This window comes from Malassezia globosa (genome assembly GCF_000181695.2).
Source record: "Malassezia globosa CBS 7966 chromosome Unknown mgl_sf_7.1, whole genome shotgun sequence".
Taxonomy (NCBI): domain Eukaryota; kingdom Fungi; phylum Basidiomycota; class Malasseziomycetes; order Malasseziales; family Malasseziaceae; genus Malassezia; species Malassezia globosa.
This window is the reverse complement of record NW_001849865.1, coordinates 458,237-484,615: the sequence shown is the minus strand read 5'-3', so window position 1 is coordinate 484,615 and position 26,379 is coordinate 458,237. Positions and strand designations below refer to the sequence as shown.

Below are 26,379 nucleotides of genomic sequence, written 5' to 3'. Positions count from 1 at the left end.
CTTCAGACTCTGAACGACATCCTTATAAAATCTTGATCACAAGGAACAGTTAGATTCTCGGCGAACATCCACTTGCATAAGCAGATAAAAGTCCATGCGTCAGTCGAGAAGCGACTAACGTGGGACTCCACCTCCACAAGACATGAACTCTAGGTATGAATATTATGTACAACAACAAGAACAATGGATGCAGGAGCCCGGTCAGGCGACGAGACGGTGTAGCATACACGTTATCACCATACATATCCTGCTTTACCTTATATTATCTTGGCGAAATCGCACCCAAACTGAAACAAACAATCCAAGAATGAATCGCTGGATATTATAGACTGATATCGCGTTAGTTCATGCACAACAACCATCATACATACACAGGGAAAAGAACGGTAACATGCCAACGACCAATTCTCGCACACTCCAGGTATCTTCATGACGGACGATCCGCCCAGCCTCATTGAACTCCAAGCGACTGAAAAGACTTAGCTCAAGAGAAAAAATGATCCGCAGTGCCTGAGACGGACGTAACAAGTCGTACAATAGAGACCACACCGAACGTCGACCAAGGCCTTGGGGTGCATTCCAATGAGATTTTGCGGCATCAACAGGCATTGCAGGCACAGGCGAAGACATCATTCGAGCGACAGGTGTGGTGGGTGTCACAGGCGTGCAAGTTGCTCTGACGCCGTCGCGCGGACTCGGTAAGGATGGCCCATGTGAGTCAATCACACCTGGACTAAGTGACAGATGAGATGACTGAGCCTGTGACGATGGCATGCTTCCTTGCTGCATTATGGCGGGCGGGCGTGGTCGTGTGTTCCAATTCGAGCCGCCGACGTACGAGCTACTCGGCTGCCAAAAAGGCGTGGATGGGGTTCGTGGACTGGAGAAAAAGCCGGAGCTATGACGCCGCATCGGATAAGCACCCTGATGACCGGCAGACGTGGGGTAGTTTAAGAACGGGTGCGGCGTAACATTGCCGTGGCTAGTTCCAGGTGTGTGTATGCCCACATCTTGTTCTTGTGAAGAAGAGCCAAAGAGGTTGGGGAAAAACGTGACAGTGATAGTGTGATCAATGATACCCGCACGTGTGCCGTCGAATTCAAAGTCACTACAAATCACATCTCTTAGCTCAGAACGAACCTCAAGTCCGGGCAGAGCAAAAGCGAGCACGAACTGGTCAATGATACGATCGCGCCCATGTGCAGAAACAAGAGGACTGTCAAACACTGCATTCACGTCATAGTAGCGCCGGACCATTTCGTGGATTTCATCTACTTGCCGCTTTGCACCATATAAAGATGCATGTAAGGACAAGATTATGTCTGTTAGTGTGCTAGGACTGGGAGGTGCACCGCCCAACTCGCTATCTCCTGTCAATGGTCCGTTTAGATCCTTCAGGGAAATATTCATGTGCTGTGGCGTGGGCGGCTGCGGGACAACAGGGGCCGACTCGGTCCCATTTGCGTGGCCACGACCAGCTGTAGCAGTTTCAGCCGCCGTTGGGACGCCAGCAAGGCTGCCAGTATTCGCGGAAAAATGTGAGCCTTGCCTACGCCGACTGTGTGGGCCAGTGGAGCGGCTGGTATTCGACATGTGCATGTCGTACTCAGACATGTTGTTCAACAAGATATGCGCTTGTACCCAGGATCAAAAGACAGGAGCACAAAATCGACTCACAGCCTCCTTCCTTTCTCCCCAGCAAACTTCAAGAGATGTAAACGCACAAACGAGCCAAATCCGTTTGGGTTTGACTCCGTCAATCAGGGCCTCTCGTGATTGGGATATTATTAGCTGCGTCAGGGTTAAATGGCGCTACGGCGCTCAAAAATAGTTAAATAATGGGCGATGAGGCAGAAGCAGCGACTTAAAAGTATTATATAAGCATAATTGCGTAATCAACCCGCTGGGGTGTCGGTGGGGGTGGACCATCAGGCAAGCGTGGCCGGCGGGCTGTAGGCCAAAATATCGAGCGAATAGCAGGCGACACAGCAGCGGGCGCCCGTGTGGCACCCTCAGGACTGACAGATTTGGTGAAAATTGTGTGGCGATGCGCTGCTTACTCGACGACACTTTCAGCTCCGCATCGATCATGTCCTCGAAAGATACCATTGACGAGTCGCTGTATAGCCGGCAGCTGTACGTCTTAGGACACGATGCTATGAAGCAAATGTCATCCAGCAATGTGCTGATCGTCGGTGCGCTTGGACTTGGCGCAGAGATTGCTAAGAATATTGCACTCGCGGGTGTGAAGAGTGTCACCTTATACGACCCTAACCCTGTCATGATGAGCGATCTGAGCTCACAATTCTTTCTGCGAAAGGAAGATGTTGGGAAGCCTGGTGTGACGCGCGCCTCTGCGACTGCGTCACGTCTTGCAGAGTTGAATTCTTATGTGCCCGTCAAGGCGCTTGATGTGCCTTCACTTGATAAAGAGACGCTACAGTCGTTCAAGGTAGTAGTGATGACACATGCTCTGCTGAGTGAGCAGCTGCGCGTGAATGATATGACCCATGGCTCAGGCACACACTTCTTGTCGGCGGATGTGCGAGGCTTGTTCGGCACAGTGTTTGCAGACCTGGGCACAAACTTTACTTGTAAGGATACGAATGGGGAGCCACCTATGGATGGAATTGTCGTGTCAGTCACCCAGGATAAGGAGGGTCTTGTAACGACCATTGATGAAAAGCGCCATGGGCTGCAGGATGGTGACTTTGTGACGTTTTCGGAAGTGCAGGGCATGACGGAGTTGAATGGAATCGAGCCTCGTCGTGTCACGGTTAAAGGACCCTACACATTCACGATCGGCGACACAAGTTCGTTTGGTCAATACAAAGGTGGCGGTCTGTTCAAGCAAGTGAAGATGCCCGAGTTTCTGAACTTCAAGTCGCTGCGTGAAAGCCTTACGGCGCCGGAGTGCATCATATCCGATTTCGCGAAAATGGATCGGCCGATCATTCTGCATGCAGCATTTGAGGCACTGTCGTCGTTCGAGGAGCAACACGGCCGCTCACCTCGCCCCCGTAGTAAGGAAGATGCTCGTGCCGTGGTTGAGCAAGCTCAGGCGATTCTTCAGTCTCGCGGCCAGCTGCCTGAGGGCGAGGAGGCGAACAAACTTGCAACCTGGCTCACCACTGAACTCGCTTTCCAAGCGACTGGCGACTTGTCACCTATGGTCGCGTTTATTGGAGGCTTTGTTGCACAGGAGGTGCTGAAGGCTTGCAGTGGCAAATTCCATCCCCTTTTACAGCACATGTACGTGGACGTGCTGGAAGCTTTGCCGAAAGAAGTGCCATCGCTGCCGGAGTCTGAATTTGCCCCTATCGGGTCGCGGTACGATGGACAGATTGCTGTGTTCGGAAAAAAGTTCCAGGAGCGCATCGCCAATACGCGTGAATTTTTGGTCGGCAGTGGTGCCATCGGCTGCGAAATGCTGAAGAATTGGAGTATGATGGGGCTTGGAACAGGTCCACAGGGCCAGATCTTTGTGACGGACCTAGACACAATTGAAAAGAGCAATCTGAACCGGCAGTTCCTCTTCCGCACGAAGGACGTCGGCAAGTTCAAGTCTGACACCGCGGCCGAGGCTGTTGTAGACATGAACCCAGAGTTGAAAGGCAAGATCACAACATTCCAGCACCGCGTTGGACCAGAGACAGAGAACGTGTACGACCGGAGCTTTTTCGATGGGCTTGATGGCGTTACGAATGCGCTTGACAACGTGGCAGCGCGTCACTACATGGACAGTCGCTGCGTGTTTTTCCGTAAGCCCTTGCTAGAGTCCGGCACTCTGGGTACAAAGGCAAACACACAGGTCGTGGTGCCTGACCTGACGGAGTCGTATTCATCGTCGCAGGACCCGCCTGAGAAGTCCATCCCCGTATGCACGCTCAAGAACTTCCCGAACCAGATTGAGCACACGATCCAGTGGGCTCGTGAGCAATTTGACGAGTTGTTTGAGAAGCCAGCTGCTAATGTGAATCAGTACTTGACACAGAGCGACTACCTGTCTTCCCTTGCATCAGCAGGAGACTCGGGTTATGCCCAACAAGTCGAGCAGATCAAGGAATACTTGGTTGATGCTAGGCCACAGACATTTGATGCCTGCATTGTGTGGGCGCGACTGAAGTTTGAAGAGAATTATGTTAACATCATCAAGCAGTTGCTGTTCAACTTGCCGCCTGATGCGAAGACAACCACAGGCCAACCGTTCTGGAGTGGACCAAAGCGTGCACCGAAGCCGCTTGTGTTTGACGCTCACAACGAACTGCACTTGGCCTATATTGTGGCGGCGGCCAACATCCATGCATTCAACTATGGCCTGCATGGTTCGACGGACGTGGCACACATTGCGGACGTCGCATCGCGAGTGCGAGTGCCGGAGTTTGTGCCGCGGGAAGCAAAGGTACAGATCAATGACAACGATCCGGCGCCGACAAGTGGCGGTGGCAGCAATGCGGCGGAAGATCAGGCAAATGTAGAGGAAGTCGCCTCGACCCTACCAGCGCCATCATCGATGGCCGGCTACCGGATGAGCCCGGCCGATTTCGAGAAGGACGATGACACGAACCACCACATCGACTTCATCACGGCCGCCTCGAATCTGCGTGCGACGAACTACCAGATTGAGCCTGTGGATCGCTACACCACCAAGGGTATTGCCGGCAAGATCATTCCCGCCATTGCCACGACGACTGCGCTTGTGACAGGACTTGTAAACTTGGAGCTTTATAAACTACTGGACCACAAGCGAAAGCTCGAGTCGTACTCAAATGCGTTTGTAAACTTGGCCCTTCCTTTCATTGCATTCAGTGATCCCATGCCGGCGCCCGTGCACAAGTTCAACGATGAAGAGTGGACGCTCTGGTCGCGCTTTGAGGTCGATGATATGCCTTTGCGTGACTTTATCCAGTACTTCCACGACAAGCATGGCCTGGACATCACGCTCGTGTCAGGCAACATGGCGATGTTGTATGCGGACTTCATGCCACCGAAGAAGAAGGAGGAGCGTCTGCCGATGCGCATGCGCGAGCTGGTTGAGCATGTCACCAAGAAACCTATTGACCAGTGCCACGAGTTCCTCAGCATTGAGATCATGGCCGACGACCGCAATGGCGAGGATGTCGAGGTGCCTTCAGTCACTGTGCGGATCCGCTAACGGGCGTAGGTGAAGCTCTATAGCGTGAATACTGGATCGTTTGAGTCAGGGTGACACACGCCCATCGAATACATCTACAGATGGCCACGCTGCAGTAGATGCGTGGTCTTGTTCCGATACACGCTAAGCGCCCACTTTAATAGCGCACGTTTCGTTCCACGTGGCCATAGTCTTGAATATGCTGACAGCGAGGGTCACCGCGTGCTTTTGTACGCTGACAACGTCGTCTTGCTGTGCACGGGCTGTAGACGTCAAGTGACGCTGCAGGTAGTGCTGCACAGCTGCAACGAGACCAGTCACCTTAAGGACGCGACGTATGCTGTCAGTCCGTGCGGATGGGCCGAGCCACTGGGCATAGTCAGTCATGCACGAGACAATGGTCAATGTCCGGATCGCAAGCTCATGTGTATCCATGGGCGAGAGCTCTGTCGACTCAAGAAGGTCAGCGACGTTGCGCAGCTTTGAATGCGGCATATGAACGAGTTGCTCACAGGTGACTGGTGAAGCTCCCAGCATTGCAACAAGACCAGCTACAGCCTTGACAAGTGCTGTCTCATGAGCATCTGTAGGTACCATCAACAAAGTGAGTAGGAATTGTAGACGCCCATGAGCAGTGTGCAAACGAAGAGTAGAGGAACGAACTGACTCTGCCGCATCTAGAGTCGCCGCAGAGGTAGGTGAACGGTCATCAACAACAAGATCGCCATTCTGTTCGTCGCCATTGTGCTTGATGTCCGTTTCACGAGAAGTATCCAAATCGCCTTCGCCTGACCAATGTGCGTATACACTTTCGTCCTGCACCAAGTTGCAAAGTAGCTCCATGAGAGCACGACGGAGCATGACTGAATCGAACTGCAAGAACATCGGCACAATGGCATTAGCCACATCCTTATGCTCCGATGGCCCATATGAGGTGTGGGCAACAAGCGTTGCCATCGCAGGCGACATGCTCGCAAGATTCGTAAGAGCTAGAGCTGCCTCAAATACCTGCAGCAATGAGGACGACGGCGCAAGAAACAGCACGGCGAGATATGTTGCAGCACGTGCTGACGTACCATCGAGGCCGTACATCAGTGCAGGATTGGTCGATATGCTGAGTTTGGCAAGCGCCTGAAATGGCAAAAGATCATCCGCTTCCACAGTCGTCGGCGACGATGTCGCCCTCGCATATACTTGCTGCGACAGCGACAAGAGCGCCCGACTGATGCCCTGTTGAAGAAGACGACCACGGAATTTTGCATCCTGCTCCGTTACAAGAGAGAGGAACAGGAGCTGAAGCTGCCGACGCAGCGGCACGAGATGCGAGTCGCTTGCCGTCGATGGGGCCATAGCCAGGGCAACAAGCGAAGGTAAGAGACCCGCCTCGACTAGCAGACGCACACGCTTCGCAGTAGCAGTGGGTGCGAGATGTTCAGCATCACTATGCTCTTGAGCATCAGCACTGTGGCCATGTTCTTGGTGTGGGTTCGCACGCTTGAGAGCTGAGCGACGCAGTGCATCGATCTGCCGATCCTGCGCGCTAAGCACAGGCGGGTATGCCGTCATGGTAGTGAGGATCGACGTTACCACATATGCATGTGTCGGTCCCGTGGAGATCGTTTGCATATCGAGATCATCATACACAGAAAGACGATTGATATTGCCGTCATCGGAAGGAGAGAGATCTTCACTATTGCTGTGATCCCTGTTGGATGACCCACGCGGGGGGAACAGGGTCTTTCTCTTTGTTGACGCCCCAAGGAACAGGGCCAGAACATGCAGCGTCCGAGTCCGTTCACTCAACGCCACACGCAGCGCAGGCATCGACACAAGATAGAACAAACCCTCGAGCGCGTCAGCTATGGCTACTTGCGCTGGATCAAATGACAGAAGCTCCTGCTTTTCATACACAGAGGCCGACTCGAGGAATGCACAGAATGTCTCGAACATCAGTTTACATGTGTCAAATGGCAGGGAAAGGGCATGCTGCCTTTTATTGGTACCGATCGCGAACTTGATGCGCACGAGGTCAAGACACACTTGCACACGTTCATCGGTGAGGGAGCTCTGGGCATGCGCGGAGAGCCAATGTTCTATGCTGGGTCGCGTAGCAAGCTTGGACCGTAGCGCAGTGTGAGACGCTCCTTCACTGAGCAAATGCGCCATGGCACACGTTTCTATTTCGTTTGAAGACGCGTTCGTAAGTGAAGCAAGCATATCGAAGAGTGATGCATCTACAAGACCCATTGCAAGGGGCGCATTCGCTAGACACACGAACCCCACCAGCGCCATCACTTGTATGCGTCGATCGCTTTGTGGACTAGCAACTTCTTTCCTCAGTTGATCGGCCCATGCCTCGGCCTCATTCACATCAACGTTCTGGACAGCTGCTAAGGCATCGATGAGCTCACGCGACGCATCGCGTTGCGTGCACGCAGCATCCAGCAGGACATGCAATGGTTGGTCCATGCATCCATTGGTTTGCGAAACATTTTTTCTGACACATACTTGTCGCCACTTGTCGACGTCAAGGCCCTTTTTTCCATGTGGCAAATGAAAACACGACCAATTTTTCTGCCATTCGTCACCCATCCCAATTTTTCTCTGGCAAGCAGTCGTAACTCTCGCAGCTTGTGTGGTGTGGGCTAGAGTGTATAGCTCCAAAGGCGTGCCCACTATTCCCACACGATCGGGTGACAACGAGGCCATCCTGCACCTTGTGCTGCCATCTACACGTGCAAGATGAAGGAGTTAGTGTACGTATGGAGACCCGCGCGACCATAGTGACTGACATACCAGTGTCCAGGATGCACCAAAGAAGATGTACGTAAACGGGTCGAAGAACATGAGGGGGAACAAGAGGCAGAGAGAGTCTGCTTGCTTTGAAAGAAGGAGATGCACTAACCACGCCCAGTAAAAACATTCAGTTCGGCGTCATGTCGAAGCAAGAGATCGTGAATCTTGCGGAACTGGAGGTCGTTACCCGCGACATCTACGACCTTCCAAACCGAGATCCACGCCGAGGCGGTGTGCTTGATCGTCGGATGGGCGTGAGTGACAAGGTTAGCACGTGTGAAACCTGTGGTCAACGCATGGCTGATTGCGTAGGTCACTATGGTTACATCAAGCTGGTGCTGCCTGTCTTCCACGTCGGCTTTTTCAAGCATGTTGTCAGCATTCTTCAAATGATTTGCAAGTCGTGCGCTCGCGTGCTGTTAGAAGAACCTGATCGCCGACGATTTCTTCGGCGCTTTCGCCGACCGGGGCTTGAAAATCTACAGCGCGCACAGACATTCAAAGCTGTCAACGCTGCAGCCCGTAAGATGCTATATTGCCCACACTGCGGCTCGACAAATGGTACTGTTAAGAAGGCGGGCGTCTTGAAAATTGTCCACGAGAAGTTTCGGCAGAAAAAGACCGAAGAGGAACAGTTGGAATTCCGCAAAACCTTCTCGACAGCCGTCAGTATGGGCAATGGCGAACTGGCGCCGCACTTGAACAAGGCGCAAGAAGATCTGAATCCCTTGCGTGTACTGGACTTGTTCCGCCGTATTTCTGACGAAGACTGCGAGCTTCTCGCGCTTAAGCCCCAGTTCGGTCGGCCAGAAGAGTACATCTGGCAGTACATTTGCGTGCCCCCTGTGTGCATTCGGCCCAGTGTCGCTCAGGACGGCGCTACGAATGAAGATGACCTCACTGTCAAGCTCACAGAAATCGTCTTTACCAACAACATCATCAAGTCTGGCCTCACGAAAGGCAGCAAAGGCACAACGACCGCACAGCTGGTTGAGCAATGGGATTTTCTTCAGCTGAGTGTCGCCTTGTACATCAACTCGGAGATGCCTGGTGTGCCGCCCATGAGCGGCCACAAGCCAATTCGCGGCTTCTGTCAGCGACTCAAGGGCAAGCAGGGTCGTTTCCGTGGCAACCTTAGTGGCAAGCGCGTCGACTTTTCCGGTCGCACAGTCATTTCGCCAGACCCGAATCTGGCGATCGACGAAATTGCCGTGCCTGAGCGAGTCGCCAAGATCCTCACGTACCCAGAGCGCGTATTTGCCCACAACATTGAGGCTATGCGCCAGGCGGTCCGGAACGGCACCGATACCCACCCCGGCGCTAACTACCATGTAAATGGGCGCGACGGGTTCAAGCGTTTCCTCAAGTTCCCTGGCATGCGCGATGACATCGCTGCGAATCTGCGTGTCGGTGACATCGTGGAGCGCCACATCCGCGATGGCGATATTGTCTTGTTCAACCGACAACCAAGTCTGCACAAGCTGTCGATTATGTGTCATCGCGCCAAGATCCGACCATGGCGCACATTCCGCCTTAACGAATGTGTGTGCAGTCCTTACAACGCAGACTTTGACGGTGATGAAATGAACATGCATGTGCCTCAGACGGAGGAAGCTCGGACCGAGGCCCTTACGTTGATGGGCGTGAAGCATAATCTCGTGACGCCACGAAACGGGGAGCCAATCGTCGCAGCGACGCAGGACTTCATCACAGCCGCTTTCCTTCTCTCGCGGCGCGGCCGCTTCTTTACTCGTGCGCAGTTTGTTCAGATCTGCTCGTACTTTGGGGATGCGTCACTGCATATTGATCTTCCGCCGCCAGCGATCCTTAAGCCTGTGCGTCTCTGGACGGGAAAGCAGCTGTTCAGCTGCATGATCCGTCCAAACAAGCAGTCCCCCGTCCTTGTGAACCTCGAGGCACGCTGTCGAACATTTGAGAAGCCCCGCGATGGTCATGTAAACGAGATGTCGCCAAACGATGGTTACCTTGTGATCCAAAACAGTGAAGTGCTGTGTGGTGTAATGGATAAAGCTACCGTCGGCGACGGTAAAAAGCAGTCAGTGTTTGGTGTGATTTTGCGCGACTATGGGCCTGATGCTGCTGTGGCTTCGATGAATCGACTCGCTAAGACGTGTGCGAGATGGCTTTCGAACCAGGGGTTCTCACTCGGCATCGGTGACGTCACCCCTGGACAGCATTTGCGCGAAACCAAAGACAGGAACGTTGAGATTGCGTACCGGCAGTGTCGTGACCTGATTGAGCTTGCAAAGCGTGGCAAACTTGAAAACTTGCCAGGTTGTGACCAGGAGCAGACGCTTGAAAGCAAGATTTCCGGCGTTTTATCGAGTGTGCGTAGTGATGTGGGTGAAATCTGTATGACAGAGCTCAGTCGACACAACGCGGCCCTTTTGATGTCTGTGTGTGGCTCGAAAGGCTCGAAAATTAACGTGGCACAAATGGTTGCATGTGTCGGCCAGCAGATCATTTCTGGCTCGCGTGTGCCAAATGGCTTCCAAGATCGCTCGCTCCCGCACTTCCCGAAGAAGTCCAAGGACCCTCCTTCGAAAGGGTTTGTTCGGAACAGTTTCTTCTCAGGTCTCGAGCCTACAGAATTCCTGTTCCATGCCATCAGTGGCCGTGAGGGTCTCGTTGATACCGCCGTCAAGACTGCTGAAACTGGGTACATGCAGCGTCGACTCATGAAGGCTCTTGAAGACTTGTCGACGCATTACGACTTCTCCGTACGAAATTCGGAGGGTGGTGTCGTTCAGTTTCTGTACGGGGATGATGGTCTCGATCCTGCCGAGCTGGAAGGGAATGCTCTACCTGTCGAATATAACCGCACGTTCCGCCACGCCTCAGCTAAGACAGCGGATGTACCGAGCCGTTACCTCCTTCCGTACGAAGTCATGGACTTGGTCAACCATTTACTATCACAAGACCGCTTTGAACGTGTATGCACATCCAAATACATCGACCAGGTGCGAGAATTCTGTTACGAACAAGTGGCGAAACGCATGGCCGAGACTCGCGAAGCCTACGGCATGTACCCAGCTCTGGAGCGCGATGGCGACTGGGATGTAGATACTGACCTGTCACTTGGTGCTGACGATGCGCAGCGGGCTGTGGTCGAGAACAAAGTGCGCGTTTCAGAAGCAACCATACTGGAGTTTATTAACTTGTGCTGGGATAAGTACATGCGTGCCAAGATTGAACCAGGCTCCGCTGTCGGTGCCGTCGGTGCACAGTCCATCGGTGAGCCTGGTACGCAGATGACGCTCAAGACCTTCCACTTTGCAGGTGTCGCGTCCATGAACGTAACTCTTGGTGTGCCGCGTATCAAGGAAATTATCAATGCGGCCAAAGTCATTAATACACCGATCATTGCGGCCACGCTTGTGAGCGAAAAGAGTGAACAAGCTGCGCGAATTGTCAAGGGTCGTATTGAAAAGACGTATCTTGGTGACGTTGCATCTGTTATTGAAGAGGCCTGGTCCGGCACGTACACTTACATTGGCATTGACATTGATACGGCGGCTATTCAAAAGCTCCAGCTGGAGGTGACGCTCGACGATATCAAGCGCGCCATTGTTGCGATGCCTCGCATGAAGATCAAAGAGGAGCGCATCATTGTCCTACCGAATCAAGACCGTTTGCAGATTTATATTCACCCTGACGAGAAAGAGAAGGATGTATACTATTCCCTGAAGCAACTAAAGCGCCAACTGCCAAAAGTCGTCATCAAGGGCATTCCTCATGCTAGTCGTGCTGTTATCAGTGACGAGAAAGGCCAGCGAAAGCTCCTCGTTGAAGGATACGGTCTCCGTGAAGTCATGACGACGGAAGGTGTCGTTGGCACACATACGCACACGAACCATGTGATGGAAATGCAGCAGGTGCTAGGCATTGAGGCTGCTCGCAGTTCAATTTACCGCGAAATTGACTATACAATGGCGAGTCATGGTATGTCTATTGATCCACGGCACGTCATGCTCCTCGCAGATGTCATGACGTACAAAGGTGAGGTCCTTGGCATTACTCGGTTCGGTGTGGCTAAAATGAAGGACTCCGTGTTGATGCTTGCTTCATTCGAGAAAACGACAGACCACCTCTTCGATGCGGCGCTCTTTGGCAAGTCTGACTCGATTTCGGGCGTTAGTGAGAGTATTATTATGGGCAACCCCGCTCAGACCGTTGGGACAGGTATGCCAGCCCTTGTCAGTCAAAAACCAACACTTGCTCCACCACGTCAGTTGGTATTTGACCGATAGTGATTCTCCACATATAGATTAGTCAACATGCATGTTTTTTTTTTTTTTTTTTTTTTTTTTCCTATTCCACAACTTTTTTCTTGCGAATCGCATCTAACTTTTTATTCTTGTACCTCCTTGAACATGGGCAAGAAAGACAAGTCGGCGGTAGCTCCTGTGAAGCCCGTCTCTAAAACGGATGTCAAATCAAAGAAGTCAGAGATGAAGCTCGAAAAGGGCACTGATCATGAAAAAAAGAAACCTAGGGAGCCTGAGCCTATGGAGGAAGATGACGAGTCTGATGAGTCCAAGTCGTCATCAGAATCTTCATCAGAATCGTCATCAGAATCTTCATCAGAATCTTCATCTGAAGCTTCGTCTGAATCGTCGTCTGAAGCTTCTTCTGAATCGTCATCTGAAGCTTCGTCTGAATCGTCATCTGAATCGTCATCTGAATCGTCATCTGAATCGTCATCTGAATCGTTATCTGAATCGTCATCTGAATCGTCATCTGAATCGTCATCTGAATCTTCATCTGAATCGTTATCTGAATCTTCATCTGAATCGTCGTCTGAAGCTTCGTCTGAATCGTCGTCTGAATCGTCATCTGAAGCTTCTTCTGAATCATCGTCACGTTCGTCCGATGGTCCAGATGATGATTCAGACGGTAGTTCAGACAGTGGATCGGAAGACTCTGATTCGAAGAGTTCGGATAGTGACACCGACGAAGACTCACAGAATGAGTCCAATGTGAAAAAACCAGCCAAGAATAAGTCTGATGAAGACGATTCAGACGACAGTAGTAGCAGCGATAATGGTTCTGACGATGAAAGTGATTCGGAGGACTCTGACAATGAGGAAGCGGATTCAAAGAAGCCCAAAGAAACCGAGGATTCCAGCGAGGATTCTGATGAATCTGACAGCGATTCCGACGAAGATTCTTCAGACGAGGACTCTGATAGCTCCGATGAAGACTCGGACAACGATGAATCGACCAATAAAGATAAAAAATCCGATAAAAAGGACTCCTCGTCCTCAGATGATTCTGAATCTGAGTCGGATTCAAGCTCGGAGTCGGAGTCAGACTCAGAAGAGAGTAAAACAACGAAAGAGAGTGAATCGGACTCTACAGAAAGTGACTCTTCGAATTCAGACTCAGAGTCTGATTCTGAATCCGATTCAAACTCGGACTCAAACTCGTCTGATTCCGATTCAGACTCGAGCTCAGAGTCAGATTCAGTTTCGGAGTCGGACTCTGGCTCAGACTCGGAATCCGATGACGAGGAAGAGGTCGCTGCCGCAAAGGACTCAAAGAAGCGCAAGGCTGATGCCGAACCGGCATCATCGACGAAGAAATCTAAAACCGACAGCAATGAGAATCCGACCCATGACAATGGCATCAAGACACTATGGGTGGGTCAACTCAGTTGGAATGTCGACAACGACTGGTTAAAGAGTGAATTTGAACAGTACGGCACTGTCTTGGATGCACGGGTTCAATGTGACCGCGACTCGGGCCGCAGCCGTGGCTTTGGTTACGTCGACTTTGCCACGTCAGCGGAAGCACTCCGTGCATCAAAAGAAGCGCATGGGAAAGAGCTGGATGGTCGCGCTCTCCGTGTAGACCTTCAGCCCGCACGCGGTCCTCAAGACCGGGCAGAATCCCGAGCCAAGCACTTCAAGGATGAACGTAGTGCTCCATCAAACACGCTTTTCATTGGCGGACTCGCGTGGGCACTCACTGAAGATGATATCTGGAACGCATTTGCAGAGTTTGGTGAAGTGACTGGTGTGCGCCTGCCGAAAGAAATTGACTCTGGCCGACCAAAGGGCTTTGGATACGTCGAGTTCGTCTCGCAAGACAACGCAGCCAAGGCTCTAGAGACTATGAATGGTCAGGCTCTTGGTGGTCGACCCATCCGCATTGACTTTGCTGGCAAGCGTGATGGTAACAACGCATCGCGTGGTGGTAGCAGTGCTTCTGGCCCCTCTGGACGCGGTGGGGCACGTGCTGGTGGCCGCCCTCGTGATAGTGGCTGGGGCGCGCGTGCCGGCGGCGGTGCGCGCTCTGCGTCTGGCAGCTCACGGTCTGGAGCCATTGCCCAGTCGACGGGCAAGAAAATGACGTTTGACGAATGAATGTTTATGTGCATATAAATATAAATATATATATATACGTATATATTCCAAAAGTAGTGCGGCTCGCTGCTACATAGTTTTTGCTCGTGATTATGTATACAAAAGTATTGAATGAACGCTGGTTTGGATTGACGTGAAAGTTTCAATCGTTTAGACACTACAACGTAGAGTGGTGCGTGCAATCATAGCGTCAAAAGACTAGCAGAAAGCGAACAACTTTAGTTGGTAGCTATTGTGACAGGAACCGTCGACGCTTGTTCGGCCCATGGTGTTAGCACAAAAGCCATGTGATGATTTCATCGTTAGGTATACAGTAGAGTCGCGTTAATATCTTATGAGAGCAAATGCTCTACTTAAGAAGCCATTCATTTGGTGTAAAGAGCTCGTAATGCGTATGGCTGGCAGGCACGCTCAGTGATTCAAGATCCTTCGAGCATGCTTGGAGGAATGCTGTTGAGCCACACAAATAATATTGTGCGTTAGAAGGCAGGGTCTCCTTTGTCAAATCCAAACGGTCGCCCACAGTCGTAGTTTCATTGGACTCCCCTTGTGCGTACCAAGTGTGGAAGCGACAGTTTGGCAGCTGAGATGCCAGGTGTTTCGTTTGGGATGCGAATGCATCAGCTGCAGCACTCGAATCGGCATGGAAAACCACAACCTCGCGCTCAGACTTGTCCAGCGCCAAGCGCGAGAGCATACTGATCATGGGGGTAGCGCCAATGCCAGCAGAGATGAGAACAACAGGTGAGTTGCTTTGCTCGTCTAGGACTAGATCACCAAATGGCAGGGAGATTTCCAGTTCCGAGCCTTGCTTGACATTTTCCAGCAACCAGTTTGAAACTTCTCCAGCAGGTAACTGGTCGTGTGCTTTGACAGCCTGGACGGCAAAAGTAAGACGTCCGTGCGATTGCTTGCCAGCATCTGTGAGACTGTACTGGCGGAGCTGGCCAGCCCCATCTGGCAAGTGGGCACGCACCGAAATATATTGACCCGGCTTGTGTCCTGGGAGAGGCTTTGATGCCTCTGTGCTCTCGATTGTGAAGTGGGTGACTCCTTCAGCCAAGGTGTCACACGCAACGACTTTGACTTGGCGGAAAACTTTACCGGGCTCGACACCGGCTTCTGCATACAAATCTTTTTCAAACTTAATCAGAAGTCGTCCCATGATCCAAAACACACGGTCCCAGGCTTCAGCGACATCCTTTGTCACTACATCTGCGCCGAGCACTTGCACAATCGCCGCGAACAAGTTGTCATGGACAATTTGGTACTGGTCTTCGGTCACACCTACTGTCGCATGCTTGTGACCGATGCGAGAAAGCATGCTTTCGGGGAGTGGTGCATCATCATTCACCAGCATGGACGCAAACGTCGCCACAGAAGCGGCAAGCGCCTTCTGTTGCGCACCCTGCTTTTGATTACCTCGGTTGAACAGGTTCTTGATGAGGTCTGGATGGTTCGAAAACATTGTCTTGTAGAACAGCTTCGTAATCTCCTCAATGTGCTCGCCCACCAGCGGCAGCGTAGCACGAATCACATTTGCATGCTCGTTCGAGAGCTTCGTGAGTTCCCACTGCATGATTTCTATGCTCTTTACTTCCAAGATGCGCCTTGTGACACAGAGGCTTTATACATTTATGCGAGACATCGGTTGTGATACATGAATAATTATTTTCTCATCACGTTCCGGCTTCTGCCTATTATCTCGTCGACTCGTCTTCCGGCAGATTTTCGATCGGCGGTTCGACCCGAACGGCACGACGAAGCCAACGCCTACGTCGTGTCAATGCACGCATAGAAGGGGATGGATCTTCCTCTAGCTGATGGTCTTCGTCTAGTTCCTCATCTTTCCATCGCGTAGGCGATGTGGGCATAGCTGGATCGACACCATAGGCATATGGGGCTGCATGGCGCCAGGACGAGTCTGTATATACATAGCCGGCATCATCCACACCGACAGGGCTCCAAGCACCACCCCAATCAATTCGCCATGACTCTCCCTCGATCCATTCATAGCCTGACTCAAGCTCGTAGTTTACATCCTCGGCATGTAACTCATATTCAGGGGGCGAATTACCTTCGGCAGAGAATCCATCACTACCGCGCGTCCAAGGACGTCGCTCGCCACACAGCAGATTCTGTGCACTCCATCGCGACTCATCGGCTCCGCCACGACGATCCAGCTGAAGGCGTTGGTTCTCGAATAATTCGACATCTTTCCATCCGCGCTGCCAGACATATTCAGGCAAGCGATCTTCGTCAAGTATGTCGATGAGGCGTTGTTTTAAACGGTGCTGACGTTGAGCGCGCTGATATTTACCAGGAGTTTCATTAGACTGTTTCTTGATCGCCTCGATAGCTGGCTTGAGCCAAGGGTGGTGTGCTACCAGAGCCAACTCGCCACCGAAGAACAAAACCAATCGCCACGGGATTAGTGGAGCGATGAAGTAGGTGACCAACAATAGAACAATGCATGCTTGAAATATACGCAGCGTGCGTCGCACATCTGACCAATTCAAGTATTTGACCACAGGTGATATGTGGTCGTAGCCATCGATTATGAGGCGCATCATATTTTGAATATCACGCATATGCATCAGATACTTGATGTCGTTCTCCATGACGGGCCGCGGTTCGATCGGCGGGGCCTGAGGCTCAGCTTGAAAAAGATCCGGCATGTGAAGAGATTTTCGCAGCGCATCACTCGGCGATAAGTTGCGGTCATCTTCACGTATGGGGAAGCGGATAAAGAATGTATTGCACATGATAGTAATAGCAATCACAGGAGGCAGGCATACAAGCAGGCGTGGATTCAATGAAACAACAGCCCAAATACCCATCCACATTGTTGTCCATGGCCAGTCGTCCCACATGAGCGTCGATTCCACACTATCTTGAAACACAAAAACCGGTCCGGATTTTTGCACGAAGCCACGGAAGTTGAGTGCCGTTGTTGGGAGCGATAGCGGCATTTTTCGTTTCTGTGTGGGTAATCGCTCTGGTTCGGCATTGACGGCGACAAGTGAGCGAACCAGTATTGAATTCATCGATTCCATTGTGCGTTGGGAAAAGGTCATACTCGTTTTTGCTGAGCGTGCTTGGCTTTGTTTCTCCGCTTGCATATCCTGTGAGCCTTGATCACTTGACGTTGGTGAGCTGCCATTAAGCTTGGCCAAGTTCGCCTCTGTCACCGGCTCTGGACCATTCGCTGGCGACGTCATACTCGAATCTTGACAGGGATCTGGGGAAAAACACTTGGATATATTTTTCTCGTTCCCACCCTCATCTCCGGGGGAAAGCACTCACATCCGCACCCACGCGTTCTTCAAGCCTCAGCCACACACTTCGAGCAGCTTGAGATAAGGCCTCGGGGTGGGGTCAATGAGGTACCACGTGGTCATCACGTGGCCGTCTCGCACGAGCACCTGTGCGTCTTGTGAGCGAGGAGCTGACGCGCAGTGCATCGCGCTCGCGCTTGGCTTTGGCAAGGACCAAAATCGTCTCTGTTGGAGTGCGTACTTGCGCGCGTCTGTGCGAGTGTTTGCGAGTGTGCTTGTATTTGTAGCAGTGCGTAGGAGGCGTAAGTGTGTTTTCCAAGCATATGGCTGAGAGCACTGTCCACTGGGCACTATGCCCGCGCATCGCTGTAATAGCGAGCCCGGATGTCGATGACATTGCCAAAATGAACGGGCTTTCGTGCGCAGCCGATCTTTTGCGCCCATTTGAAAGCGCATCAAAAAACAGTACGTTTGTTGTTCGAGTCATATTGATGAGGCAGTCAATATTCGGACGTCCCAGCTGGAACAACGCCTATGCACCATGTTTCCTGTGCGATTTGATATGCTGGATGAATTTGCCGTATCTCAGGATGCTGCTGTGCCTATTGATACACTTTTAGATTTGGTTCAGCGCTGTTTTCATGGTGAAATCCGCGACGAGGAGCCGATTCTCCCCATTGCACCACCTCATGATGACACGTATGAAGCGTGGATGGATAAAGTGCACCATACGAATTCGACGTTTGCTCGATTCACCACTATCTTGTATAACTACCGCCCCGTATGCCCATTCGATACCATGTCGCACCCTACTGCTCGTACGTTGAGACAAATGGTTTTTGTTCGATCTATACTCTAACACAAGCAGTGCTATTGGCGGTGTCATCGAGTAATCCAGATCCGCTTAATGAATTGACCCGTCTTTATGAGTATTCAAAAAAAGCCGATGCTTTGATGAAACAACCATTTATTGATTCGAATCTTCCTCGATGCTATCTTGTAATCCATGATACCGCTTCAGCTGGTACGGACATGTCTCGGTCTATGGCATTACTCGAGGAAGTGCGAAAGACGTACGGTCTAGACTGCGCCATTGTGCATGTAAACTCAGCGCAGGAGCCGGATCCACTCGTACATGCCATATACACATGTAAGATGCATGCTTCAATGTCTCGCATGCATGCAGATGACCAACGCTCTTCGCCTATGACGAGCTCAGCCGCAAAAGCTGCTGATGATAGCACAACTATTGCTGCTTCTCAAGAGGCTCTGAAAGGAGCTCGACTTTCCATGCTTGATGTTCAGCGCATACAGGCATATGTCCGGGAGATGATTACGAAAAGCCTTGTACCGTACTTGGAGCGTACGGTCCAGCAGCTTGGTGAACACATCGCTTCTCAGCGGCGTGGTCTCACCGGTCGGCTTCTTGGTGCAGGGCGCAAATGGTTTTCGAGTCGACCCTCCTCTGACCAGGTCCTGTCCGACCATGGTATATACCCGACTACGTCTCTTCCTTTCCAGACACGGCGCCTTGCCGATATGGCGATGCATATTCGTGACTACCGTCTAGCTGCACAAATGTATGAAGCTGCACGCCGCGACTTCCAGGCCGATCAAGCTACATTGCACAGCGCATGTGCAGGTGAAATGTACTGCCTGGCACAGCTTTTGCATGCTACGACGACACCCGCATACCACAATTCATTGACCCAATTATTTTTGCATGTGTGTGATGAGTACGTCAGTATACGCGTGGGTGAATTTTTTGCTCTTCGTGGAGCTGTACTATATGGCACAATGCAGGAGCTTGTCTCTGACTACGAGCACATGGCCATGGCGTATATGCGCGCAGCCGAGTTCACAGATGAAATCGTGCGTGCCCTGCTTCTTGAACATGCTTCTCTTGCATACTTGCGCATGTCGCGTCCGCATATGCGGCGGAGTGCTGCCGCTCTTTTGCTCGCTGCTGCTCAGTATGAATCATGTGGACAAAACGAACTCGCACTTCGCTGTTATATGCGTACAGCCGACTTCTACAAAGCCTGTAATACGCCCTTGCACGATCACTCCTTGTTCAAAATGGCCCATCTAGTACACAGCAGTGGTCGCATGGATGACGCATTGGCTTACTTGTTGCCTCTCCTTCATGGCAGCTTGCCTGAACTAGATGCAGTGCTCCTCCATGCCCTCGAAACTGTAACGAAGTATGCTCATGATACACGCGTCACATTGCCCGTACCTCTGTTCCAGCCAGGTGCTAGTTATATCCTGCAATCGACTGCTAGTGACAATGGCATACCTTGCGTGCGTGAAAAAGAACCATTCCATGTTCAGCTTACTTTACGCAATCCACTTGGTGTTGAAGTCGCACTCACAAATGTCGCTCTGCATTTTGTCAGTGCACATAAAAACGGCCACGCATCCAGTGCGCAAGTCAATGCCTTAGGGCGCCTGGATGATCTCACGTTAGGTCCACACGAACGACGTAGCGTCGTTGCCGCTGCTTACGTGCATGATGCAAAGGCGGAGTATGTGCGTCTTTCTCACGTCACGTACACCTTGGCAGGCATGCTTCATGTGCAGCAAGACATGTCGAAGCACGGAAAGCGACTGAATTCGACGCTGGAGCAGCGACGAACTCGTATGTACGCACCTGACTTATCACTACTTGCCCGTGTGCGGCAGGACATGCCGCATGTAGACATGCATGTTGACGTTCCTACGCATGCTTATGTTGGCGAACTAGTCCATATTCGCATGCGGCTAGTAAATACGAGTGTCTCCAATATCTCATCCCTGACTATCAAAAGCATACCTGCTCATATGCAATGTTCATGCTTAACAGCAAGTGAGCTCGAGCTTCCATGGAACCCATCCTCGTCTTTCACACATGCCGCTCCCCTACCGGCACTTCAGGGTGGCCAAGAGCACGAAATCACGTTTGTGTATCATGTACTCTCGCCCGGCGAACAAGTGCTTACATGGGTTCTTTGCTACGAAAATGCGGCACACGAGCATTTTGAAGCACGCATGGAACAATCCTTGATCGCTCATGTTGCGATGCAAGCCGTTGCACGAGTGAGATTGACTGCGCGAAGGGAACCCTTGTATGGACTTGCCATTGATACGAAGAACTGCTCGTCTGATACACTCACATGTGATGGAATCACTTTCGTGAGTCCCCTGTGGAAGGCACATACAGAAGCAAGTTTGCCTGCAACGCTCACAGCTGGCGATGTACTCACGACGTTTGTGCGATTGCAGCCAACACTCTTGCCACAGAATGCGGATATCGTAACACACATGCTGAATGAATTGCACCGATACTTGAGCGGAAAAGCCTATGATTCGTCGCTTACTACGTCAATGCAGATTGCGACGCATGTGTCTCAGTTGGGTCATGCACATGATCCAGCGTTGACATCTATGCCCTCGCTGTATTCTGCGTCGCGCTATATTCAACGGCAGACCGAGCTGGATCGTCTGTATAACTTTATGCCAAAAAGACTTGCACAACGCGCATTTCCTCTCATTGGGCCAAACGATGTGGACCTAGTGTTGCATTGGCATGACGCAAATCACCGACGAGGTCAAACACTTTTGTGTGGCGTGAAAGTGGGCATCCAACATTGCACAGCACAGGATATGGCATCGCTCAAAACCTTGCTGGACTTACATGGACCGTCGCATGCAATGTATGAAGAAACAGCACGGGAGCAAGCTATGATTCGCGGACGTCTAAGGCATACGCCACTTGGCTCCGTCGGCATGCCCCTTTCTGTTTATGCGAATCTAGACTCGGTAATGTTGGATCAAGTGCCAGCTGCGCAGTCGATAACCCTGTTTATTCGGAACGAAGCACCATGGCCCTTATCATTTTCGCTGACACTCGTCCAACCGACAAGTCAAGCGGGATTTGCACCGTGGCTGGGTAAATTATCGCATTCTGGTACTGTTGGTGCATGGACTTCCTGCCCAATCGATGTGTGCGTCCTTGTGACGGAGCCAGGTACATTCCAGCTTGGAAATGTGCAGTGTCAAGCAACCTTATACGATAAAGAACAGGCAATCAAGTCATGGAACGTTATATCTGCGATGGATGTGTTGCTTGTTGCTCGTCTTCAGGTGTAAATGGAATCTTCCACAGGGAAATGCGTCCATCTTTGCTCCCACACGCTAAGAGCTGCATCTTAGAATGTGGCTGTCTTTTATTCAGGTGTTTCGCACTTGGTTCATTGACACTGTTCATACCAAAACTTCCTGCATCAGCCTCGTCACTGCTGCCGTTGCTGCTGCTGTCGCCATCCTGGGATACGTCAAGCACGTGAGCCGGATCAAATCGTGTGTATGCCAATGAATATATGCTGGATTTGTGATACGAAAGCTTCGCTAGCTTTTCCATTAACGGCCATGCATACACACGTACGCACGTATCCCAACCACCAACAACACACACGCGCTCATCCCAGCGAATACTTACACAAGCGTTCCCTGGACGTCTTACTTTGTGCACTTCTGGGACAGCATTCGGTGTAAGAGATGTTCGCACAATATGATAGTCAGCTCCAACGCTTAGAACACTGTCTAGTTTTGGTGAGACACATATCGCCATGATAGCTTCCGCATGACTTTTATGTGCCCACATGAGCATCGGCTCACTCGTCGAGAGCGATGTGGTCCAAGCACGTAATGATCCATCTTCATACCCCGCTATGATCCAAAGGACCTTCTCCACGAAACAGGTTTGAAGCGACATGACAACAGGAGGGCGCCGTTCTTGCGCTGCTGGGCCTGGAACAATGGATGATGTTGATGGTGGAGAATTGCGGCCCAAAGCCTCAACAATGCGCCTTTGGGATGGCAATTCGTACACGTCGAGCCACGCTGAATCTAGTGTGTGTGGCGTAACAAGCCAGCCTTTCAATGTGAGATTATCTCCTTTTGTTAAAGTCATATCGTATGCACAGTAGTTTAGTGCGTTTACACCCATGTCATGAACAAGGGTCGGCTCAGGCAAATTCGTCACCATGCTACTCGAGAATGTTGCAGATCCCACCTCACTTGGCATTTTCCAAATACGAATAGAATTATCCCGACCATGTCTTTAGATTGTGTGAGAGTTATATACGTACGTAACCAAGTAGCCGGCCCAAGCATCCACGCGAAGAACCGTGTCCTTGTGAGCCTTCCAAAATACAAGTGGTCGATAATAACTTAGATGCGTGACGGAGACACGACCTTGACTATCACCAGCAAGAAGAAGATCCCCATTGTTCGAAATAGCCACAGTATGCACAGGGGCTGGTGCATGGTGCCTTACTATCCATGCTGGCGTCAGCGGCGGCCTGATAGGCATGCGAAGTATGGCGTGTCGTCTAGTGAGAGTGGAGGTACCAGTGAGGAGCCATGTAAAAAGTGAAAATCCTCCACCTTTCCCCACACCTATCCCCCAGTCAGACGCAACAACACTCGCTGTACGAGAAACTGAAAGATTTATTCCGATCCCAAATAAACGCAGCAGCAACGGTTGGAGCATGTCCTTCTCGTTTGGGTTCTGCGTAGATGATGAGGGAAAACAAGTATCTGATGAAATCTATCTCGCTACACAGAACGCGACTCGTGTGGGCAAAGACCAGCAGCTGCCAGCGCGTGAGCTGAACTTCGAAGACGTGGTACGTTCTTTGCAAAGACTCACGTAGCGTGCACGTATGCCAGAAAAGCTATCTTATTCGCCACTGCGTGTGCCCCATATGTCAGAAACGTCTGGGGATGTAGTACTAATGCGTCGCGACTTGTTTGACGTGCGCTTCCAAATCATGCATGACGAAGACACGTTTGCAGATGCAGGGAGTGACCTGATTCCTGGCGTCTATGAGGGAGGGCTTAAGACATGGGAGTGTGCGCTTGACTTGGTAGCTGTTCTGAATCGAATACGCAAGACCTTGTGTGACCACGATGCCAGTTGGCCAGTCGGGCGGCATCTTGTCGAGGTGCGTGCTTCTTACACTAACTCCCAAGCTCGGTTGTGGTACAGCTATTCCTTCTTGCTATATTTTTAGTTCTATCTTCCAAACACCAGCCAAAGACAAAATTGAAACTCCTACTGTGCTAAGCTTGTGTGACTACAACGAGGAAGTTCTGTCGCTTGTATGTACCTTGAATTTGGGGCAAAAAAAATTGACGCATACAGGTGGTTTTTCCGAACTTGTTCTTAGCATGGTACTTCTCAGAAGCTGGACCAGGTAAAGGATTGGTCAAAGAACCAGGTGATTTGGAAGTTGACTCGGAGCTGGTGGCTCAGTTTGAACAAGCGCTAGCGGAACGCTCCATTCATTTGAGGTTTTTCTCAGGTGGCTGGGATTCTTTACAGCTTGAAACACGCGCTGATGTTGTGTTGTCGAGTGAGACAGTGTATTCTTTGACGAACTTACATTCTCTCTGTCGTGTACTGCAGTCAACATGTTGGCCCACATCCCAAGAGAATGCTAAGACCGGTGTTGATCGAAAGACGACTCTCTGTCTTGTCGCGGCCAAAGTGCTATACTTTGGAGTCGGCGGAGGCATTGATGCATTTCTTCATGAACTGGAACACTCGCAAGCATGGCACGTAAAACAACATGAGCAAGTCAGTGGGGTTGGGCGCGTCGTTCTGCAGATAGGTTGGGCTCCGGAATAAGATAGAATTGATTCTACGGGCTGATCAACACGTTTCATGCTTCCCATATCGCTTTATATTTTTATTGCGGTCATCACTGGCACTTACGTTGTGCTCTCTAATGTCTTTGCCGTCGATATCCTTGCTATTTGGATATCTGAGTTTGTGATAATCCGAATCCCTGAGAGTCTAAACGACGTGCGGTGATGCATCAGCGTTGTGAGGGAATCAAAAAATGAACGTGGACATGCAGATCCAGTGTCAAACTCGCGCACTTTCCTACCGTAAAAGACTCGGGGCCATTTAAAAGCGAGAGCGCTTCCTTTTGATTTAGGGAGTCTGCTGAAATAGGAATGTTTTGCCGAATTGAATCAAATGCACCGAATGTATTCAAATCGTCGGACAAGGACGACCTGCTCCGATAGATTACATCTAAGCACAAAACCTGAACTTAAATCGATATTAGGATGAAAGATCTTGCGCGTAAAGCCGATAGTCCGAGACTTACATGACTATATATTAAGGCAACTAATCACGGACAAGCCCTATCTCGCGATCAAAAAAGTACTAGCAATACGTGTCTATGATCAGCTCGCATAGAAGGCAGGTACTAATCAATTTGTGAAAGGCACACGCCTTGAAATCTTCGCAACCCTTTATATACAGGGGTAAATTCCTGCAAATTCAAGAGCCTTTCTCTATTCACAATCTTTTCACGAAGCAAAATGCAGGTTCATTTCATCTGACTCGATTCGTCGCACTTGGGAAGAGTAGTGCAAATTAGAACAGATTCAAGAGCGAAGATAGCACAGGTGTGACATAGACGTCATCGAGGGAATTTGAATATAAGTGATTGGAGGGTGCGAATGTGTATGTGCAAGTGTCAAAGAAACATAGGGAAACTCCGCTGCTAGGAGCATCTGTTATAAGTACTGAGGCAAAGTCGGATGTCAGTCGAATAGATGCATTTGTGTGCTGTATTTCGATCTGGACTCGCGCGTGTCGTACTGAGTCGCCCATTTAGCCAACCATTACTGCACCCCAAAAAGTCACGGATGAGGAATTTATGTGTCATGTATACGCAGGATGGCCTGTGCGACCCACCCCTTGAGCCCAAACAAGCTATCCAAGCCGCGCAAGCTGCCGCATTATATGGCTAGATGGATGTGCAAGAGTGGAGAAAGCTTGGAGCGACGCGAAAGTTGAGGACGAAGGGCATACACCTCCATTGCATCGAACTGCCCACATCTCTCCTCTATCTGTTGGAAGCAAGCAGCATACATAACGCATCACCACTACTACTACATCGGCGGCAATGGAAGCACAGGAGATCCTGGCCAATATTGCCTTCACAACATCGGGTGCATTGGTTGACCTGGTGGACAGTATGTATTCAAGACACACTTTTAGACTCACATTGACTCGAAGAAAGAGTGATCGTCGTGTTGCGTGATGGCCGGAAACTTCTTGGTGTCCTTCGCTCCTATGATCAATTTGGTATGTAATGTCATGCACATATACGAAGGAGCGACAAAGAACCTGTAAACTAACAAAAATTAGCAAACCTTGTGTTACAAGATGCTGTTGAACGAATTTTTCTGGGGCATAGATATGGGGATGTGCCCAAAGGCACGTTCATTGTGCGCGGCGAAAACGTCGTGCTGATGGGCGAAATTGATCTTGAGAAGGAAGAGAATATCCCAGCATCTATTGCTTCATCGATACCCAGCACAGCTGTGCCACAGCTCTTGGAGACTCTTGCCGCCGAGAATGAATACAAGGCCAAATGGGAGCAACGACGTGCTGCTGTGCTTCGACGCGAACGTGGCTTCTCTGGAGAGGGTGCGGAAGGCGATAGCTATTGATGGTAGAAATGCAGATGAGATTCACGAATGCTTTTCCTCTTTTCTTTCTGTGCTAAACTATGAGGAGGACTGGTTCGACTCCCTGCGCTTTTCTTGTTCGACGACTTCTTCCACAACTGTCGAGGTCTTTTCAGAAACACTCCGCTTGTCATGCTGATTGACTTCTGTATCCAAGGATGTACCCGGTGTGCCAAGTTGCGGAATCCGAGTGGGAAGAAGCAAGCGTTCCAAATACGATAACTCGGCCTCTTTCGATGTATGT

The 26,379-nt window shown here is 50.8% G+C and overlaps 11 protein-coding genes across 11 annotated transcripts; 6 read left to right on the top strand and 5 right to left on the bottom strand.

The window, feature by feature from the left end:
- Nucleotides 1-322: 322 nt before the first annotated feature.
- MGL_2997 (uncharacterized protein) lies at nt 323-1,614 on the bottom strand (the record flags this gene model as incomplete). Its single annotated transcript, XM_001729959.1, has 2 exons — nt 323-329; nt 368-1,614. 2 exons carry the CDS (start codon nt 1,612-1,614, stop codon nt 323-325), a joined length of 1,254 nt encoding a protein of 417 aa, XP_001730011.1.
- Nucleotides 1,615-2,089: 475 nt separating this feature from the next.
- MGL_2996 (uncharacterized protein) lies at nt 2,090-5,155 on the top strand (the record flags this gene model as incomplete). The annotated part of the gene is made up of 1 exon (XM_001729958.1): nt 2,090-5,155. One exon carries the CDS (start codon nt 2,090-2,092, stop codon nt 5,153-5,155), a length of 3,066 nt encoding a protein of 1,021 aa, XP_001730010.1.
- Nucleotides 5,156-5,278: 123 nt separating this feature from the next.
- Nucleotides 5,279-7,603, bottom strand: MGL_2995 (uncharacterized protein; the record flags this gene model as incomplete). The annotated part of the gene is made up of 1 exon (XM_001729957.1): nt 5,279-7,603. One exon carries the CDS (start codon nt 7,601-7,603, stop codon nt 5,279-5,281), a length of 2,325 nt encoding a protein of 774 aa, XP_001730009.1.
- Nucleotides 7,604-8,070: 467 nt separating this feature from the next.
- On the top strand, nt 8,071-12,201 carry MGL_2994 (uncharacterized protein; the record flags this gene model as incomplete). Its single annotated transcript, XM_001729956.1, has 1 exon — nt 8,071-12,201. One exon carries the CDS (start codon nt 8,071-8,073, stop codon nt 12,199-12,201), a length of 4,131 nt encoding a protein of 1,376 aa, XP_001730008.1.
- A 201-nt stretch (nt 12,202-12,402) lies between these two features.
- On the top strand, nt 12,403-14,319 carry MGL_2993 (uncharacterized protein; the record flags this gene model as incomplete). Its single annotated transcript, XM_001729955.1, has 1 exon — nt 12,403-14,319. One exon carries the CDS (start codon nt 12,403-12,405, stop codon nt 14,317-14,319), a length of 1,917 nt encoding a protein of 638 aa, XP_001730007.1.
- A 349-nt stretch (nt 14,320-14,668) lies between these two features.
- On the bottom strand, nt 14,669-15,898 carry MGL_2992 (uncharacterized protein; the record flags this gene model as incomplete). The annotated part of the gene is made up of 1 exon (XM_001729954.1): nt 14,669-15,898. One exon carries the CDS (start codon nt 15,896-15,898, stop codon nt 14,669-14,671), a length of 1,230 nt encoding a protein of 409 aa, XP_001730006.1.
- A 121-nt stretch (nt 15,899-16,019) lies between these two features.
- On the bottom strand, nt 16,020-17,540 carry MGL_2991 (uncharacterized protein; the record flags this gene model as incomplete). The annotated part of the gene is made up of 1 exon (XM_001729953.1): nt 16,020-17,540. The coding sequence occupies one exon, from the start codon at nt 17,538-17,540 to the stop codon at nt 16,020-16,022; it is 1,521 nt and encodes a 506-aa protein (XP_001730005.1).
- Nucleotides 17,541-18,629: 1,089 nt separating this feature from the next.
- MGL_2990 (uncharacterized protein) lies at nt 18,630-21,728 on the top strand (the record flags this gene model as incomplete). The annotated part of the gene is made up of 1 exon (XM_001729952.1): nt 18,630-21,728. One exon carries the CDS (start codon nt 18,630-18,632, stop codon nt 21,726-21,728), a length of 3,099 nt encoding a protein of 1,032 aa, XP_001730004.1.
- Nucleotides 21,729-21,787: 59 nt separating this feature from the next.
- Nucleotides 21,788-22,953, bottom strand: MGL_2989 (uncharacterized protein; the record flags this gene model as incomplete). The annotated part of the gene is made up of 3 exons (XM_001729951.1): nt 21,788-21,802; nt 22,078-22,699; nt 22,730-22,953. The coding sequence occupies 3 exons, from the start codon at nt 22,951-22,953 to the stop codon at nt 21,788-21,790; spliced, it is 861 nt and encodes a 286-aa protein (XP_001730003.1).
- Nucleotides 22,954-23,131: 178 nt separating this feature from the next.
- Nucleotides 23,132-24,273, top strand: MGL_2988 (uncharacterized protein; the record flags this gene model as incomplete). Its single annotated transcript, XM_001729950.1, has 3 exons — nt 23,132-23,269; nt 23,616-23,744; nt 23,788-24,273. The coding sequence occupies 3 exons, from the start codon at nt 23,132-23,134 to the stop codon at nt 24,271-24,273; spliced, it is 753 nt and encodes a 250-aa protein (XP_001730002.1).
- Nucleotides 24,274-25,567: 1,294 nt separating this feature from the next.
- On the top strand, nt 25,568-26,117 carry MGL_2987 (uncharacterized protein; the record flags this gene model as incomplete). Its single annotated transcript, XM_001729949.1, has 3 exons — nt 25,568-25,637; nt 25,681-25,749; nt 25,813-26,117. 3 exons carry the CDS (start codon nt 25,568-25,570, stop codon nt 26,115-26,117), a joined length of 444 nt encoding a protein of 147 aa, XP_001730001.1.
- Between the last annotated feature and the right edge of the window lie 262 nt (nt 26,118-26,379).